Below are 19,011 nucleotides of genomic sequence, written 5' to 3'. Positions count from 1 at the left end.
AATCGATGTCACATTAGAGATAGACCTGTAACCTGCACCTTACAGGGTTTCATAGCTGTCCAATATCCTAATGTAACACGTAATGTACTTACCTATGGAAGCAATAAATGATTATAGGCACTGGTCCCACCGCGAGCTAGTAAGCTATGAGCTATCGGCTATAAACACGAACAAAAGATAAGCACTCCCGTGTAAATAAAAGAGACACGGCGATATTTATAGTTACTCGCCCAGCGGTGAGCTATAAATATCGCCGTGTCTCTTTTATTTACACGGGAGTGCTTATCTTTTGTTCGTGTTTATAGCCGATAGCTCATAGCTTACTAGCTCGCGGTGGGACCAGTGCCATACTGACTACTGATTACTAACAGTGCAATATTTCATAACTAAACTTTCAAAAAAGGTTCAAAGCTACGAAGCATACTATAGGCAAGCTACAAAGGCGAAAACTCAAATAAGAAGTTTGATATTTTTATATGCACCCGAGTCATTAACTTAAGTTATATTTTCTACAGAAGAAATCTTTTTCTGAAATCTGTTTGACCCTTTTCAGGTTATCCTACTTACGAACCCATTTTATGACTTCTAGAACTTCCAAAGCTTACGACACGAGTTCTGTCTAAAACTCATGTTTGAAGTATACGATATAAAGTCGATTCGGAACTAGTGCAGTGTCGATGTTAGTGTGAGGTAGTTTTGTGCAACAATGCACAATAGTTACAAAACGTTCTTATAAAGGTCGGCAACCTTTTAGCAGCCAAGGGCCAAATAGTAGTTAACGGAGGTGACGCGGGCCGTACTTTGTCGTTTGTCACTATTACATACAAAATAGCCAAGGCGGCTCTCGGGGCGCAAGTGACAGGTTCACGAGCCGCATGCGGCCCGCGGGCCGCAGGTTGCCGACCGCTGTTATAAAGTAATAAAATTCTAACAACTCCTGTAAAAGTCTGAGTAAAATCTGTCGTCACTCCTTATTGCTGTTTTTAAGGTTCCGTACATCAAAAGGAAAAAAACGAAACCCTTATAGGATCACTCGCGCGTCTGGCTGTCTGTCACATTTTCTCCGAAACTACTGGACCGCTTAATTCGAGATTTGGTACACATATGTAAGTCTGTGACCCAAAAACGGGCATGTAACGTTCACAAATTAATTTTAAACATAGGGATTAGAAAATTGAAAAACAATGTTATGCAAACCGTGTTGTGTTATAGGTATATCAAATGAAAGGACTCATTGTGAGAAACTCAGATATATTTTTATAATTTTTGGAAAAACAGTTGAAGATATATTTTGATGTCAGAATGTAACTTTGAATTGTTCTCTGGCTATGCTACGCTCAAGTTCCATAACGAGGTATAACTTCCACAGCCAATCTCGACACAGGTACCCTTATTGGATTTTCCGACTTATTATCGCCTTTGTCAACAAATTTCACTAACTAGGTATGTTCAACTTTTCCAGTATTTAAATGAGCCTCGGGTTTGGTAAACATTAAATGTAAACAATTACGAGCGACGTGCCGAATTCACAGATACAGACTTCTTTAGAAAAGTATAGATATATTATTTTTTGGCACTTTCTTGTTTGGATAAATAAATAAAGGTATTTAGGTGTGGGCTCATTTTACTCATTGTTAAGTAATTTAAGAAAAACTTACAGCTGGGGTAACGTAGAAACAGTGAAATTAAAATTTCGTCAGGTAGACGATGAAATAGGCGAAAATATGAGATGGGATAACAAAAGATTCCGACGAATTGATAACCTCCTCCTTTTTTTTAACCCCGTTAAAAATAGGCGAGTTCTTCAAATTTAGCCTCAAAAGACACTAGTTCCTACCAACAATAATGACAGTTGTGACCGTTTTATTAGGCAGGCGTCCGTTACCCCATAGCTCAGTAGGTACAGTCAAGGAATTTAAATTCCGACCCATTTCGTACTTTGTCACAGTGACAATCAATATGAAAGCCGCTGGAGACCTCATACGGTTGTCACTGTGACAAAGTACGAAATGGGTCGGAATTTAAATTCCTTGACTGTACTTAATCCATCGCTTTCACCCAATAACCTACTTAGTTCATTTCAGATTCCATCAACTCTCTGCGTGCGTCCCATGACACGGGCAAGGATAGCATCCGCTCGGTGTACCCCTTACATTTCATTAAAGTGTCAAAAGGGCCTCTACGTGTTGGCTTCGGCTCCACGCACGCCTCCCAAAGATCCGGAACACCATTGTTCCGTGACGGGAAAGACGGTGTGATAATGATAAGTCATTCCAAATTTCCGCTTATTTTATCACGTGAATAACGCTATCCATCGTACGCCTGCAGCTTGGCTACAATGTCTAATACTCGAACAACCTCCACAATGGCTGATTAATAGCACAAGCATTGTTGTCAGGAACCCCGGCAGTTCGTTAGTCTGTAACTGGGTTAAACAGACCGACTTGATGGCTTCATTGAGGAATTATATTTAAAATATGAACAATTTGAAAGCTAACCTGTTTGTGGCGTGCGGTCCCAATATTTGGGTTATCTCTTTAGAGACGAAATGTACCTTTCTACAATTAAATATATGGGTATATTGTGAACTTATTCAGAATTTGTTTACACTGGTTGTACAAAAAAGATTATTTAAATAGGTACATGCTGTCTCTTGCATGTACTAGGTTAACTGATACGTTCAAAACTTCAAAACTTTTCAAAACTCAAAAACTCAAGAAACAAAAAAGTTTCAAAACTTTTGCGGTTGTTAATAACATCAATTAATATTCCATTAAAAAGAAGACTAATCCTTACAATAACCTAATCAATTACTTTTTGTGTTCATTTTTCATTCATCAGCAGACATTAACTCAATTAAGAGATAACTTGATCTAATTCTGGCTTATCCCGCACCATCCCCCCCCCCCCCATCCACCTAACGCGTAACGCTTAGGGGGGTGTCTGAAAAATTAAGCAAATGGAAGGTTAAATGTAGCTTAAAGAGGGGCTAACGGCTCACGCTACGTGCCTACTTTCTAAAATAATTTATTTACATATGTACAAGATATATACAGTGGTACTACTAAACGAATTTAATAACTGGCTTAAATCTAAAACAGGCCCTTGAGGCAGGGCTCGGAACCGGTATTTTTTTAAAACCACGAAATAGCCCAATATTTTGAATTATTTTATGCTCTTTAGATAGGACTGAATCATGTATTTAGGTAACAACTCCGTATTATTAGATTGTCCCGTTAAAAATGAAATAATGAACCAAAGAACGAAAACGAACGTAATAATACCGGTATTTTTGTATGGAGCAAATACCGGTTTCCGACCCCTGCCTTGAGGCATTGTACCAAGGATACTGGCGGCATTTCCTCGCTGTATCGCAGCGCTGATGCGTTGTGCGAGGTAGCCGCGAGCTCTTCGATCACCAATTACGTCAATCAGACGCTTCGCGATTTCTGCGAACAAATTGTAAATAATTTTTATATCAATTATAAAATTTTATAATAAGTTCATAACTGATATTTATGTAAATCAACTAACCTTGTGATTCTTATGAATAAAATAAAACTACTTAATTGAAATGGTTTTTCAAATTGTACTAGCTCTAAAATCGGCAAGAACAATGTAAGAGTTTTATTTCAATGTGACAGTTGCCTCGCAACATAAAACAGCACGGAACAAAATAGAAATTCCACGTTAAAAGCTAAATAAAATGCTCCCATTTCCCAAGCCAACTGTACGTCCAATAAGTCACCCGTTGACGGCCGTAAGCCGATTTGCGAAGTACAGTCGACTTCCTAACAACACTTTGTTACCGTCATAATGTAATGCCGGCGGAAGGGTAAATAATTTAAAGGGGTAAAATGGAAACACTAGGAATTTTTAAGGGGAATCCACACTGCTTTTAACTAGGTTAAATATTTACCTCACGAAGTGTACCTAATGAAGAAAGTAGTTAATTATAATGGATACCTAACTTACACAAATTTATAGAGCATTAAATTTAGGTACATATTGTTATATATATATTCAAGTACTGACATAAGAGTTACAATTTATCCTTTGGTAGACCTATTTCTGAATCTATGTTTCCCAAGGTTGGATTAGCTGAATATGTCCAAGAAAGTCAGTACAAGAGCTTATATATGTTTTCCGAGCAAAGCTCGGTTTCCCAGATATTCTAAGTATAAAATTAACACAAAAATGACGCTCGGAGTTTATGAATTCACACCTTAATAAAAGCTGATTTCAGTTTCGTTTCCGGACGGATGACTGCTCCACGTGTGAACCTGCCGGCGTATTATGGATAGCTTTATCCATCTTTATCCACATGATAAAATAACTAACTATCACTGTTTAGCATCGTGGAATAGAAAGTGACGGACACCGTTTTATCACGCTGACACGTAGACAAGAACGACCATCATATCCGTACTGATATATTTACTACCTAGTCATGGCTGGAAATTTTCGAATCGCATGTTGTGTAGATTTTTACCTCTAAGAAAGCTATTACTTATCATTATCAGGTTCTATATTTATGAAATAAAGTTATTCCACTATCAATACTTTTTGTTATTCCACCATCTTTTACGTAGTTAGACTGTATTGGTAATATTCCCCTTGACGGCTTTGACTGCCCAAAATTCAATTTAATTCCAAGGCTAAATAAAATACATTTATAGAACAACTCAAACTCGGTAAAACAACGGAGTAAATCCATTCGGCCGAATGGATCCGCAAATTTTAGAGCCCTAGAAACAAATTGAAATCGATTTGGAATTGGACGTTACCTAGAAGTTTTTTACGAATTTGAGATGTCTGCCATTGGAATAAGATTTGAAATAATCTGTTGGCTGTCTTCTATGTCGTACCTAACTTTGCTACGACATAGAACTTCCTTTTGCGATATTGGTTTGATATTACTTCAAAACGGAAAATAAATACCTACTGGAGACATGTGTGTCTTATTGTTTTGTAAGTAGACAAATAATTTAATCATAATTAATATAAATGTAATTGTTTCAGGTATAAACGATGCGTTTAGTGATGCCGGGGTGTATAACGGACATACGCGTGAGGCCATGGCTGCGCGTACTGACCCTAACGCTATTTATGGCCCTCTACCTCACGAGTGGTAAGTAGCATGGGACATTCCATAGAATGAAGAGACGTGGTGAAAACGATGCGTCTAGTGATGCCGATGTCGGGATGTATAACGGACATACGCGCGTGAGGCCATGGATGCGCGTGTCGACTGGTATATAGGGCCATAAAGAGCGCCCTATATACCTCACGAGTGGTAAATGAGACTATACAATACAATACAAATACTCTTTATTACAACTCAATATAGAAAGCAATACAAAAAATACATAAAATCAAGAAGAAGTCAACAGCGGGCGGTCTTATCACTAAAAAGCTATCTCTTTCAAGGTAGAGCTATTAAAAATAATTAGGCTTACTTTACCTACATGAACGCAAAATTCAGGAATTTTGTACCTATATTAATATAAAAGGAATTCAGTTCAAAGATCTAAAACTAAAAACATTTCAAGTTGATCCTAGTTTAACACAAATTCCTGGTAAAATTACGGGGATTTTCCTTCCAATCTAGAGGTTTTCTTTCACTTAAATATTAGGTATTTTATTCTGGAAAAGTTCTTGTCGCCTGACTGGCAGGTAATAGGCAGACGTAATGAATTTAATTTGTTGAGCCGATAAAGTAATGTTACCGTAAAATGGGGTGAGTAGGGTCAAAACTGAAAGTCAAACCTCGATAACATTTTCTTTTTACATATGAAAACTGAATGGTGTATATAATAAGTGTTCCGGACGTTTATACTTTAATTTTATTTTATTTTGGGTAGTTCCATTTCATAACTTTGACGATAAAGACGAAAACCCACCTCACCCCGTAGTGCCTCGTATTTGGGGTGAGAGTGCCTCGTATTTGGGGCGGTTTTCATACAAAGGTGATTTTGGAAGATTGTTGGATCGATTTTTTTTATTATGCGTTTTACTATAGCTCCATTTTAAATTGGAATACATTATTTTTGTAGCAGTAGCCTTAAAATCCCTTCTCACCCCCCTCTCAAACCTTCTCTCCCCATTCATAACCCACCTCTCCCCGCGAAACCTACTCACCCCGTTTTACGGTACTACGGTGGTATAAGTTGTAGTAAAGGTCTAACTATTTTTACTATCTAGGTTTAAGATAAACCACCACCACTTTATAGTAAGGAGAGTTTTTATGTTGGCAACGTAAACCTTCATATGTTCGTACCACCCATCCGTCGAAAGAACTACACTAGAAACAGTTTTATTCCCCGTACTAGCTGTTGCCCGCGACTTCGTCCGCGTGGAATCTTATCTTCAACATTTTACATCTTTAGTACCTATAATTTTCATATCCAAGCAATGTTGAAATTAAGTACTTTTCTTTTTTAGCAAGTTGTATGAAGTTTTAAGTCAAGTGGATTTTGATGTTGGTTGCTGAAATTACTTTTCTTGTATTTTCATAATAGGTACCTATGCCCTTATACAAAGATTCAAGTTCCGCATTCCGCACTCACAAAATATCTGATCTCCATACAAACTTTCAACCCCTTTCTCACCACCTTGGGAGATGATTTTCAAAAATGCTTGAATTAGTTTTCATGTTTTTTAATTTATTACCTTTTTTTCCAAAAAGTTAAAGTTCCTAGCTTAAAATTAAATTTACACCCCAAGACGAATTTTCATCCCCTTTTTAGCCCCCTTAGGGATTGAATTTCCAAAAACGTTGCAATTACTTTTTTTTGTAATCGGCTATTATGTCTTTCTAAGACGTTTCAAAGCATTTGTAATGGATTCAAACTTTGAACCCCATTTCAACCCTGTTAGGGGATGAATTTTACAAATCGCTGAAATCACTTTTATTGTCTTCTAATAATATACCCAAATACAAAGATTCAAAACCCGCGCTCGAAAAAATGCATGATATCCATACAAACTTTCAACCCCGTTTTCACCACCATAGGGATGAATTTTCAAAAACGCTGAAATTAGTTTTCTTGTATTTTAATATAATACCTTTTTACAAAGTTTCAAGTTCCTAGCTTCAAATAAAATTTGCACCTGAAGACGAACTTTCATCCACTTTTAAACCCCCTTAGGGGTTGAATTTTCAAGAACGTTGTAATTACTTTTTTTTTTGTAATCGGCTATTATCGCTTTCTAAGAATTTTTAAAGCATTTGTAATGGATTTAAACTTTGAAACCCATTTTAACCCTGTTAGGGGATGAATTTTACAAAACGCTGAAACTACTTTTATTGTCTTCTAATAGTATCCCCAAATACAAAGATTCAAGTCCCGCGCTAGAAAAAATGTTTGATATCCATACAAACTTTCAACCCCTTTTTCACCACCTTAAGGGTTGAATTTTCAAAAACGCTGAAATTAGTTTTCTTGTATTTTAATAATATATCTTTTAACGAAGTTTCAAATTCGTAGCTCAAAAGAAAACTTTAACCCCATACAAACTTTCATCCCCTTTTTAACCCTGTGAGGGGATGAATTTTACAAAACGCTGAAATTATTTTTATTGTCTTCTAATAATATCTCCAAATACAAAGATTTAAGTACCGCGCTCGAAAAAAATTTCGATATCCATACAAATTTTCAACCCCTTTTTCACCACCTTGGGGGATGAATTTTCTAAAACGCTGAAATTAGTTTTCTTGTATTTGAATTTGATAGTTTTTTACAAAGTTTCAAGTTCCTAACTTAAAATAAAATTTGCACCCGAAGACAAACTTTCATCCCGTTTCTAACCCCCTTAGGGGTTGAATTTCCAAAAACGTTGCAATAACTTTTTTTTGTAATCGGCTATTATGCCTTTATACGAAGTTTCAAAGCATTTGTAATGGATTAAAATTTTCAACCCCTTTTTAACCCTGTTAGGGGATGAATTTTACAAAACGCTGAAATTACTTTTCTTGTCTTCTAATAATATCCCTAAATACAAATATTCAAGTCTACCACTTGAATGTTTTTTTGATATCCATACAAACTTTCAACCCCTTTTTCACCACCTTAGGGGATGAATTTTCAAAAACGCTGAAATTAGTTTTTTTGTGTTTTAATAATATATCTTTTTACGAAGATTCAAATTCCTAGCTTAAAAGAAAACTTTAACCCCATACAAACTTTCATCCCCTTTTTAACCCCCTTAGAGGTTGAATTTCTCAAAATCGCTTCTTATCTCTTGTACACTTTGTAAACGCAATCTGGTGTGCAAATTTCAACTTTCTGGCTTTTGTAGTTTCGGCTCTGCGTTGATGAATCAGTCAGTCAGGACACTTGCATTTATATATATAGATTATGTATCTTTACAACAAAGAATTCAACGAAATAGAGCTCTTCAATACCACTCTTAGAGGGTTGAAAAACAAGATTAATAATAAATTAAATATGTAGTTACGATTAATACAATCAAAAGTGAGTAATAATAATGTATAACATAAGTACCAGCAACACGCTAGATATTAAGTAGGTAGTAAACAATTGTACTTCTTCTTATAGTTTAAGTTAAATAATTCAGGTCCGTTGCAACAACAATATTAACTATAATCTACAACGTTTTCGGCACTGTATTGTCAATCTTATATGTAATAGTTTTCAATGTATCTTTTTTGTAATGACTGTTTGTGCCAAAATAAAGAGAAAAAAAAAACTTGATTTATGTTTTGACATGAAATATTTATCTACACGTATAATTCACCATAAATTACTTTATATTAAGTAAGGTCACGTGAGGTAAGAGAAACACTTGTAGGGAATCATCAAAATTAGACCACGTCAAGTTTTCATGTCAAGTGGTACTTCAAGTGTCTATGGAGCTTCTAGGGATATGTATGCATTCTTACGCTACGTCTTACGTAGGCGAACAACGCGCGAACGCGGCGCGGCGCGGCGCGGCGAAATCAATCCTTTGATGCCCATAGAAGTGTCCTACGTAAGCGATCTCGTTGCGAACGCGGTGCGGCGCGATTTGCACGCGAATGTCAGGCGGCGCGGCGCGGCGCGGCGCGGCGGTGGCCGCTTTCGCCGCGCCGCGCCGCGCCGCGTTCGCGCGTTGTTCGCCTACGTAAGACGTAGCGTTACTGCCAAGTTTGTGCAAAATTAGCATGATTAGTCTAGTTGCCCGACCTTATACAGTGTGTTTTCTGTAACAGGAGCAATAAATTAAACTGTAGGCTGTACTCCTCAAACTGACCAATATTTGTTCAGCAACTTTTGAAAGTAACTCATGGTTTGATTTTTATTACACTTTAAAGTTTATTCTAAGACGCAATGTATTTCAAATTTTGTTATGTTAAAAGCGTGACAAGTAACGTCAAACACACTGATGTCAGCGTACATTGAAGGCAATATTTATTTTGTATGAAAAAGAGGAAGTCTAAAGGATTCATAATTTTTTAAAGTTGCTGAACGAATGTTGATCAGTTTGAGGAGTACAGCCTTTAATAGTTTAATTTATTGCTCCTGTTACAGGAAGCACCCTGTATATGAATATATTTAATGATAATAGGCCTAGGGCAGCTTTAACCCATGCGGGTTAAATTGTTTTAAATTAATAATAAAATTTCTAAGGTAAACTGCGACCCCTATTGGAATTGTCTCATCTACAGACTTGCGCTGGATTGCGGGCTTTTTCCAAAACCTCGCAGCGTTAATTTCAACTTGGAAGTGTTATAAATCGTCCCAGTCGCAACTTCTCAGGTTTTTGCCCATTTTTAGCGACGTGATTGGACTGAGGACTGCGAATTTTATTTTTAAACGAATAAAGTAATACCTAGAATAAGTTTTTATATTAATATTATAGGACATTTTTACACAAGACTTGTGTTGTGGGTACTCAGACAACGATATATATATAATATATAAATACTTAAATACATAGAAAACAACCATGACTCAGGAACAAATAACTGTATCATCATACAAATAAATGCCCTTACCAGGATTCGAACCCGGGACCATCGGCTTCAAAGGCAGGGTCACTACCCACTAGGCCAGACCGGTCGTCAAAGAATAAGTAATAGAATAAGTAATATTTATTTATAATCCGTTAGATTTCTATAGGTACATATAAACCGTTACTTGGCATTTATGATTTATGGCTTTATTCATTTTCAATGTTTCTAATAAAACCACAGATTTCATCTAAATTGCTGATCAAACATTTGTTCTGTTTCTTTTCTAACAAAAGCAGAAACTCTGAAGTACAGCGAAGAACTCCGCTTTACTTGAAAGTTTTTGCTCAGTAGGTTTTCTTTCCACAACTGTTTAATTTCTACCCGAAATAATTATATTTTATTGTATTTTTAAATTTATACTTGTTGAAATAAGTCTATATAAAATTAAACTAAATTAATATTAGTCTTAAACAGTGTAGGTATTAACTAGTATGGCGTCCGTACTTGATCTTAGAAAAGCGGACAGGCTATACCCGCGAATTTTTGTTTAATTTTCTTGGTAACGTTTATTAGACACTATTCCTTTCCAAACAAAAGTTTATAAAATAAAGCATTTTATTCATTTAGGACATATGTACAATAAAATGAATATTTGACACTCGTCGCTCGCAGGTTCATTATTGGCACCTTCGGAGATAATCAAATTAGTGAAAACGAAGTTCGATCGATCGCCGAAACGCCAGACATCTCCGAACGCTGACTTCGGGGAATGTTACGTTCTTTACGTGGTAAATTTTAATTGATTAAGATCCTTTTAATTAGTTAAAGAAGCGACCTTTGCTTTTAGTTCGGAATCATTAGGACTATCTGCGCGTATTGGCATGTATGTTTGACTTTTTTTTATCATAAGTATTGGTATTTGGTGAGGGTCAGTCGGTCCTCGCTAGGAGTACGGGCGGCCGATTGCCTTTAAGTTTATATTTGGTAATATGTATTTATTTGAGGTTTTATATTAATAAGTTTTTTCTATCTAGGGATTCCAGGGGCTATGTCGCCTGCTGTTTGGGGCGTTTTTTTTATTTGTTTTTATTTTTTTTAGTTAGATGAAATTTTGTAGGTATGAAGAGCTTCTCGTTCTGACCGGGATAAATATAAAATGACAATCTGTAAACCATTAAGTACTTTTTCGTTGAGTTGCGAAAATTCCATATTTTTAGGACATACGATGAAATTACGCTTAAATTTTACATTAATAGGGATATCATTTTATCGAAATTAGTCCATAGAAAATTAACAACAACAAATCTTCCCATCTGACATTTGCGCCTATGATGGACTAACAAATAACAATACTTACTATTAGCAAAAACATATGTAACTTCGTATAAGATGAATAAAGTCTAAGAAAAAAACGTGGCGCCCACACCTTTAGCCTATTCTCGGCTAGATGGCGTGACGACACCGTTTATTATTTAACAATTTTAACACGTAGTTATATCAGTGAATGAACATGGGTCAAAATGATATAAAAATAATAAAAACATTTATCCATATATATTCCTCTTTTTCGATAATTTTATACGTGTTTATTTTGAGTTATAGTCGTGTGTCGAGAGATGGCAGTCAATTTACAGTGACTACAACATTTACTATGACATGACCTCTCTACGAGGGGCAAACTGAAAGTGTTTAGAATAGAAAAAGCTGAAGTAATTAGGACGTTACTCTTTATTTTAATGCGTGCTTTATCTCTTTCTGACCACGCGTACAAATTTTCGTTAGGATAGGATTACCCTGAAGCGCACACAACTCATTCTTCCAATGCCTTTTTTGTATGGCGATTTTAGGTCCTCGGAGGTTTTGTATGAAATTCATGAGGTACCCATCGGTATTCAAGCTTTTTTGACACAAAATAATTTAAGCAAATTTTTTAACAGTGTCATATGAATACTGAGGGATATCAAAAACTACTGATACCTATACAATTTTTGCCAGTATTTTTTATTAACCGCACAGCTGTGCGATGTAAACTTTTGCCGTCACTCTTGAATGACATGCTTCTCTATGATCATCCGTTGAATAACTACAAAAGCGATTAAATGTGTAATTTAAAAAATAAACAGACGTACAAGAACTAGGCTTCATTATGAAACTATAACTGAAGCCTACTGTAACTCTGTTGTTGGCTGAGCCCACAATGAAAATCGTTATAAATAGTAATACAAAAAAATTCTTAGGTCGAAATTGGAATAACGCTCGACGTACAATTTCCAAATTGCCATCAATCCTGAAACATAGATAACGACCAAATTGCATATACCTCAAAAAAAGTATAAAGAGTCATATTTTCATAAATAATATGCCTCTTTTTGTTATATGATCTCTAAGTAGCCTTTTCTAAGAACTTTCAGAGTTGCCTACGTATACTACCTATCTATTCTTTTTGCTATTAGTTACTCTTACCTAACTTAATATGCCTCAAGTTATTGATGTTTACTTTTAACATAGCACCTAATGTCCCTATGTACTCCATAAAAGTATGCAAATAATCTAAACTAATTTATAGATAGGTAGCGAAAGGACAAAAGAGATAGATAGATATTTTCATGTCAAGTGGTACTTCAAGTGTCTATGGAGCTTCTAGGGATATGTATGCATTCTTACGCTACGTCTTACGTAGGCGAACAACGCGCGAACGCGGCGCGGCGCGGCGCGGCGAAATCAATCCTTTGATGCCCATAGAAGTGTCCTACGTAAGCGATCTCGTTGCGAACGCGGTGCGGCGCGATTTGCACGCGAATGTCAGGCGGCGCGGCGCGGCGCGGCGCGGCGGTGGCCGCTTTCGCCGCGCCGCGCCGCGCCGCGTTCGCGCGTTGTTCGCCTACGTAAGACGTAGCGTTACTGCCAAGTTTGTGCAAAATTAGCATGATTAGTCTAGTTGCCCGACCTTATACAGTGTGTTTTCTGTAACAGGAGCAATAAATTAAACTGTAGGCTGTACTCCTCAAACTGACCAATATTTGTTCAGCAACTTTTGAAAGTAACTCATGGTTTGATTTTTATTACACTTTAAAGTTTATTCTAAGACGCAATGTATTTCAAATTTTGTTATGTTAAAAGCGTGACAAGTAACGTCAAACACACTGATGTCAGCGTACATTGAAGGCAATATTTATTTTGTATGAAAAAGAGGAAGTCTAAAGGATTCATAATTTTTTAAAGTTGCTGAACGAATGTTGATCAGTTTGAGGAGTACAGCCTTTAATAGTTTAATTTATTGCTCCTGTTACAGGAAGCACCCTGTATATGAATATATTTAATGATAATAGGCCTAGGGCAGCTTTAACCCATGCGGGTTAAATTGTTTTAAATTAATAATAAAATTTCTAAGGTAAACTGCGACCCCTATTGGAATTGTCTCATCTACAGACTTGCGCTGGATTGCGGGCTTTTTCCAAAACCTCGCAGCGTTAATTTCAACTTGGAAGTGTTATAAATCGTCCCAGTCGCAACTTCTCAGGTTTTTGCCCATTTTTAGCGACGTGATTGGACTGAGGACTGCGAATTTTATTTTTAAACGAATAAAGTAATACCTAGAATAAGTTTTTATATTAATATTATAGGACATTTTTACACAAGACTTGTGTTGTGGGTACTCAGACAACGATATATATATAATATATAAATACTTAAATACATAGAAAACAACCATGACTCAGGAACAAATAACTGTATCATCATACAAATAAATGCCCTTACCAGGATTCGAACCCGGGACCATCGGCTTCAAAGGCAGGGTCACTACCCACTAGGCCAGACCGGTCGTCAAAGAATAAGTAATAGAATAAGTAATATTTATTTATAATCCGTTAGATTTCTATAGGTACATATAAACCGTTACTTGGCATTTATGATTTATGGCTTTATTCATTTTCAATGTTTCTAATAAAACCACAGATTTCATCTAAATTGCTGATCAAACATTTGTTCTGTTTCTTTTCTAACAAAAGCAGAAACTCTGAAGTACAGCGAAGAACTCCGCTTTACTTGAAAGTTTTTGCTCAGTAGGTTTTCTTTCCACAACTGTTTAATTTCTACCCGAAATAATTATATTTTATTGTATTTTTAAATTTATACTTGTTGAAATAAGTCTATATAAAATTAAACTAAATTAATATTAGTCTTAAACAGTGTAGGTATTAACTAGTATGGCGTCCGTACTTGATCTTAGAAAAGCGGACAGGCTATACCCGCGAATTTTTGTTTAATTTTCTTGGTAACGTTTATTAGACACTATTCCTTTCCAAACAAAAGTTTATAAAATAAAGCATTTTATTCATTTAGGACATATGTACAATAAAATGAATATTTGACACTCGTCGCTCGCAGGTTCATTATTGGCACCTTCGGAGATAATCAAATTAGTGAAAACGAAGTTCGATCGATCGCCGAAACGCCAGACATCTCCGAACGCTGACTTCGGGGAATGTTACGTTCTTTACGTGGTAAATTTTAATTGATTAAGATCCTTTTAATTAGTTAAAGAAGCGACCTTTGCTTTTAGTTCGGAATCATTAGGACTATCTGCGCGTATTGGCATGTATGTTTGACTTTTTTTTATCATAAGTATTGGTATTTGGTGAGGGTCAGTCGGTCCTCGCTAGGAGTACGGGCGGCCGATTGCCTTTAAGTTTATATTTGGTAATATGTATTTATTTGAGGTTTTATATTAATAAGTTTTTTCTATCTAGGGATTCCAGGGGCTATGTCGCCTGCTGTTTGGGGCGTTTTTTTTATTTGTTTTTATTTTTTTTAGTTAGATGAAATTTTGTAGGTATGAAGAGCTTCTCGTTCTGACCGGGATAAATATAAAATGACAATCTGTAAACCATTAAGTACTTTTTCGTTGAGTTGCGAAAATTCCATATTTTTAGGACATACGATGAAATTACGCTTAAATTTTACATTAATAGGGATATCATTTTATCGAAATTAGTCCATAGAAAATTAACAACAACAAATCTTCCCATCTGACATTTGCGCCTATGATGGACTAACAAATAACAATACTTACTATTAGCAAAAACATATGTAACTTCGTATAAGATGAATAAAGTCTAAGAAAAAAACGTGGCGCCCACACCTTTAGCCTATTCTCGGCTAGATGGCGTGACGACACCGTTTATTATTTAACAATTTTAACACGTAGTTATATCAGTGAATGAACATGGGTCAAAATGATATAAAAATAATAAAAACATTTATCCATATATATTCCTCTTTTTCGATAATTTTATACGTGTTTATTTTGAGTTATAGTCGTGTGTCGAGAGATGGCAGTCAATTTACAGTGACTACAACATTTACTATGACATGACCTCTCTACGAGGGGCAAACTGAAAGTGTTTAGAATAGAAAAAGCTGAAGTAATTAGGACGTTACTCTTTATTTTAATGCGTGCTTTATCTCTTTCTGACCACGCGTACAAATTTTCGTTAGGATAGGATTACCCTGAAGCGCACACAACTCATTCTTCCAATGCCTTTTTTGTATGGCGATTTTAGGTCCTCGGAGGTTTTGTATGAAATTCATGAGGTACCCATCGGTATTCAAGCTTTTTTGACACAAAATAATTTAAGCAAATTTTTTAACAGTGTCATATGAATACTGAGGGATATCAAAAACTACTGATACCTATACAATTTTTGCCAGTATTTTTTATTAACCGCACAGCTGTGCGATGTAAACTTTTGCCGTCACTCTTGAATGACATGCTTCTCTATGATCATCCGTTGAATAACTACAAAAGCGATTAAATGTGTAATTTAAAAAATAAACAGACGTACAAGAACTAGGCTTCATTATGAAACTATAACTGAAGCCTACTGTAACTCTGTTGTTGGCTGAGCCCACAATGAAAATCGTTATAAATAGTAATACAAAAAAATTCTTAGGTCGAAATTGGAATAACGCTCGACGTACAATTTCCAAATTGCCATCAATCCTGAAACATAGATAACGACCAAATTGCATATACCTCAAAAAAAGTATAAAGAGTCATATTTTCATAAATAATATGCCTCTTTTTGTTATATGATCTCTAAGTAGCCTTTTCTAAGAACTTTCAGAGTTGCCTACGTATACTACCTATCTATTCTTTTTGCTATTAGTTACTCTTACCTAACTTAATATGCCTCAAGTTATTGATGTTTACTTTTAACATAGCACCTAATGTCCCTATGTACTCCATAAAAGTATGCAAATAATCTAAACTAATTTATAGATAGGTAGCGAAAGGACAAAAGAGACCCAAAAGTTGTCCAATACCTTGAACACCTGCTCCGCAAAGTTTGAGATGGTTGCCAGTCTAAAAACAGTACGGATTTACTTGATTATAATCAAATCATCAAAACTTATTTCAGATTACAGAAATACATTATCGTACTGATAGTAAAAGAAATGGAAGAAGTGTGGATGAAATTTTAATCACCAGCCATACACTGCGTAGGCACTTTATAGTTATAGATCATACTGAACAACTTTTATTATGAGACCAGGGCTATAACCGCGAAAATCGAAGTTCGCAAATTGCGGGGATTTTTCTCTGTTACTCACTTACGCCTTCATTGGAGTAGAAGAGAAAGATCCCCGCAATTTGCGAATTTCGGTTTTCGCGGTAGCCGCTCAGTGCCGAAATCGTGATATAAAATTTGGTTTCATACATTCCGGCTGATGTGATGCCGTTGGTTGCTATGGGACAGCCAAATTTTCGGCATCCCATACTAAGAGTTGTTCAGTACGAAATCTTATTAGAATTAACTTCACTCTATGGTTATAAGCCCCCCCCCCCACATCTGGCGTCTTTCGAGCGTCGGCGTCTACAATTCTATGGCCGACGTCGACGCAACGTCAACGCAGCGTCGACGCAACTGCGCAGCGACGTCATTTTCCATAGCGTTGGACCGACGCCGACAGACGCCGGCGCTCGAAAGACGCCAGATGTGGGGGGGGCCTTAGTTATAATTACTTACATTATACAATCTATGGCAAAGCCTCTTTCAATGAGTCGATTAAATACGAATAGAAACCTATTTCGTATTTAACGTTAAATAAGGGATTTCAAATATGTATGATCCAGAAATTCGTACCTTTATGAGTTTCTATGGTTCCCATTCCAAAGTTTTATATTTTTTATAAACCTACATGGCCGATGGGGTCGAAAAGTGCTCGAATGGAGACCACGGACTAGCAAGCGCAGCGTAGGACGTCCACCCACAAGATGGACGGACGACCTTGTTAAGGCCGCCGGAAGACGCTGGATGCGGGTCGCTTCCAACCGGTACGAATGGAGGTCCAAGGGGGAGGCCTATGTTCAGCAGTCTTATGGCTGAGATGATAATGATAATGATAAAACTACAACGTGCCTACTGTCATAAATCTGTATATACCTACATAAGCTTGAACGAAACGAGTTTAAGGATCCACAAACTTGCTAAGTACTCGCCGTGTTGCCTGTGTTATTTTAATTATACCTCTTACAAGTAGGTACTTATACTTACTTCCCTTTACTTAAAAAGTACTTCATTATGTTTATAAAGGACACACTCAGCAAAATGAAGCCCTCTCGCCAATTAACTGTCAACATTAGCCCATTAGGTACCTATTACAAGACGTGTTATAACAAAATATTAGAAAGCGGGAGGTTTTTTAACTGAAAATTCGTCAGTTTTGCGATTCATTGAAACTCTCTTTTTCTTAATCAGTATAGTATACCAATATAGTAGTAGTATTTTCGGTAAAGGAAAACATCGTGAGGAAACCTGCATACATCTGCGAAGAAATTCAAAGGTGTATGTGAAGTCCCCAATCCGCATTGGGCTAGCGTGGGGACTATAGCCCAAGCCCTCTCGCGCTCGAGAGGTGGCCTGTGCCCAGAAGTGGGACGTATATAGGCTGAATTGTTATAGTATACCCAGCTCCCTTATTCATAAAACTTAGATACTAGTAACCTGCTCTTACAAATCTCTGTTAATTTTTGTCTCTTTCTAACAAACAGAAATGTCAAAATGACGGTAAGGGCCAAACGATTATCAACGGTTTGTTAGAGTGACATTCCATTTCCAACTGCAGCTGCAATACTGTTCATTTTACTATGGAAACGCGTCGCTGTCATTGTCAATTGCCGTAGAAAATGAACAGTATTGCAGCTGCAGTTGGAAATGGAATGTCACTTTTAGTTGTTATTTGACAGACGTTTATGAGCTGTATAACTTACAGTAAACTTCATACTGAGAGAAAAATCATCACCAGGAATTAAAAAACAGTTCTGTACTGGGGGAAAAAATGAAGTTTTAGTAATAATTATGGACGTTTCACTATTTCTGTAAAGTTTATTTATTTCTACAAACAGCTCAGTAATCCCAAATATAATTTCAACAAACAGATAATAGAAATTGCAAGAACTAATAGAAATTGCAAAAGTCAATTTGTTCCTATTAGTTAACTGTCCTTGTCCCCGGATTAAGTTTATTGTTGTCATTCTAAGTGTATTTTTGTTGTACTTTTCTCTCAGTGCATGACTAAAAAAAATACATGTTCGAGCGTTAAAACGCCTCACGCAAATCTAAGAGCAAAACCGTAGCCCATCGGCTACACTTTACAATAGGTACACTGTATACACTGTACACTGTACAGTCGAGTTCTCACATATCTACGAACTAACATCCCAAAAATATTTATATTATCAAGCATGTAATACACTGGCAATAAGGTCATGTAACCGTAACCGTAATGTGTTTGACGACCGGTCTGGCCTAGTGGGTAGTGACCCTGCCTGTGAAGCCGATGGTCCCGGGTTCGAATCCTGGTAAGGGCATTTATTTCTATGATGATACAGATATTTGTTCCTGAGTCATGGTTGTTTTCTATCTATTTAAGTATTTATACAGGGTGATTCAGGAGACGTGAGCAGGACTAACACTGCGCATTTCTTAAATTATAAGCAACTGTTTCGTATCAGTATTAGTGAGGTTAACGTTAATTTTCTAGTCGTG

General features: G+C 36.4%; 1 protein-coding gene and 1 long non-coding RNA gene across 2 annotated transcripts in view; one reads left to right on the top strand and one right to left on the bottom strand.

Moving 5' to 3' along the window:
* Nucleotides 1-19,011, bottom strand: part of LOC134668174 (uncharacterized) — a 764,384-nt gene that overhangs the window by 609,192 nt on the left and 136,181 nt on the right. The gene's annotated exons all lie outside the window — the stretch shown is intronic.
* The window catches only part of LOC134668103 (potassium channel subfamily K member 6-like), a 117,269-nt gene that overhangs the window by 69,626 nt on the left and 28,632 nt on the right, over nt 1-19,011 (top strand). The window contains exon 2 of the mRNA XM_063525597.1: nt 5,023-5,131. Within this exon, the coding sequence (XP_063381667.1) occupies nt 5,032-5,131 (100 nt within the window). The 5' untranslated portion in view covers nt 5,023-5,031. The remainder of the gene's footprint in view (nt 1-5,022; nt 5,132-19,011) is intronic.

The sequence above is a fragment of the Cydia fagiglandana genome, chromosome 10 (assembly GCF_963556715.1).
Source record: "Cydia fagiglandana chromosome 10, ilCydFagi1.1, whole genome shotgun sequence".
Taxonomy (NCBI): domain Eukaryota; kingdom Metazoa; phylum Arthropoda; class Insecta; order Lepidoptera; family Tortricidae; genus Cydia; species Cydia fagiglandana.
This window is presented reverse-complemented; position numbering and strand designations above follow the sequence as displayed.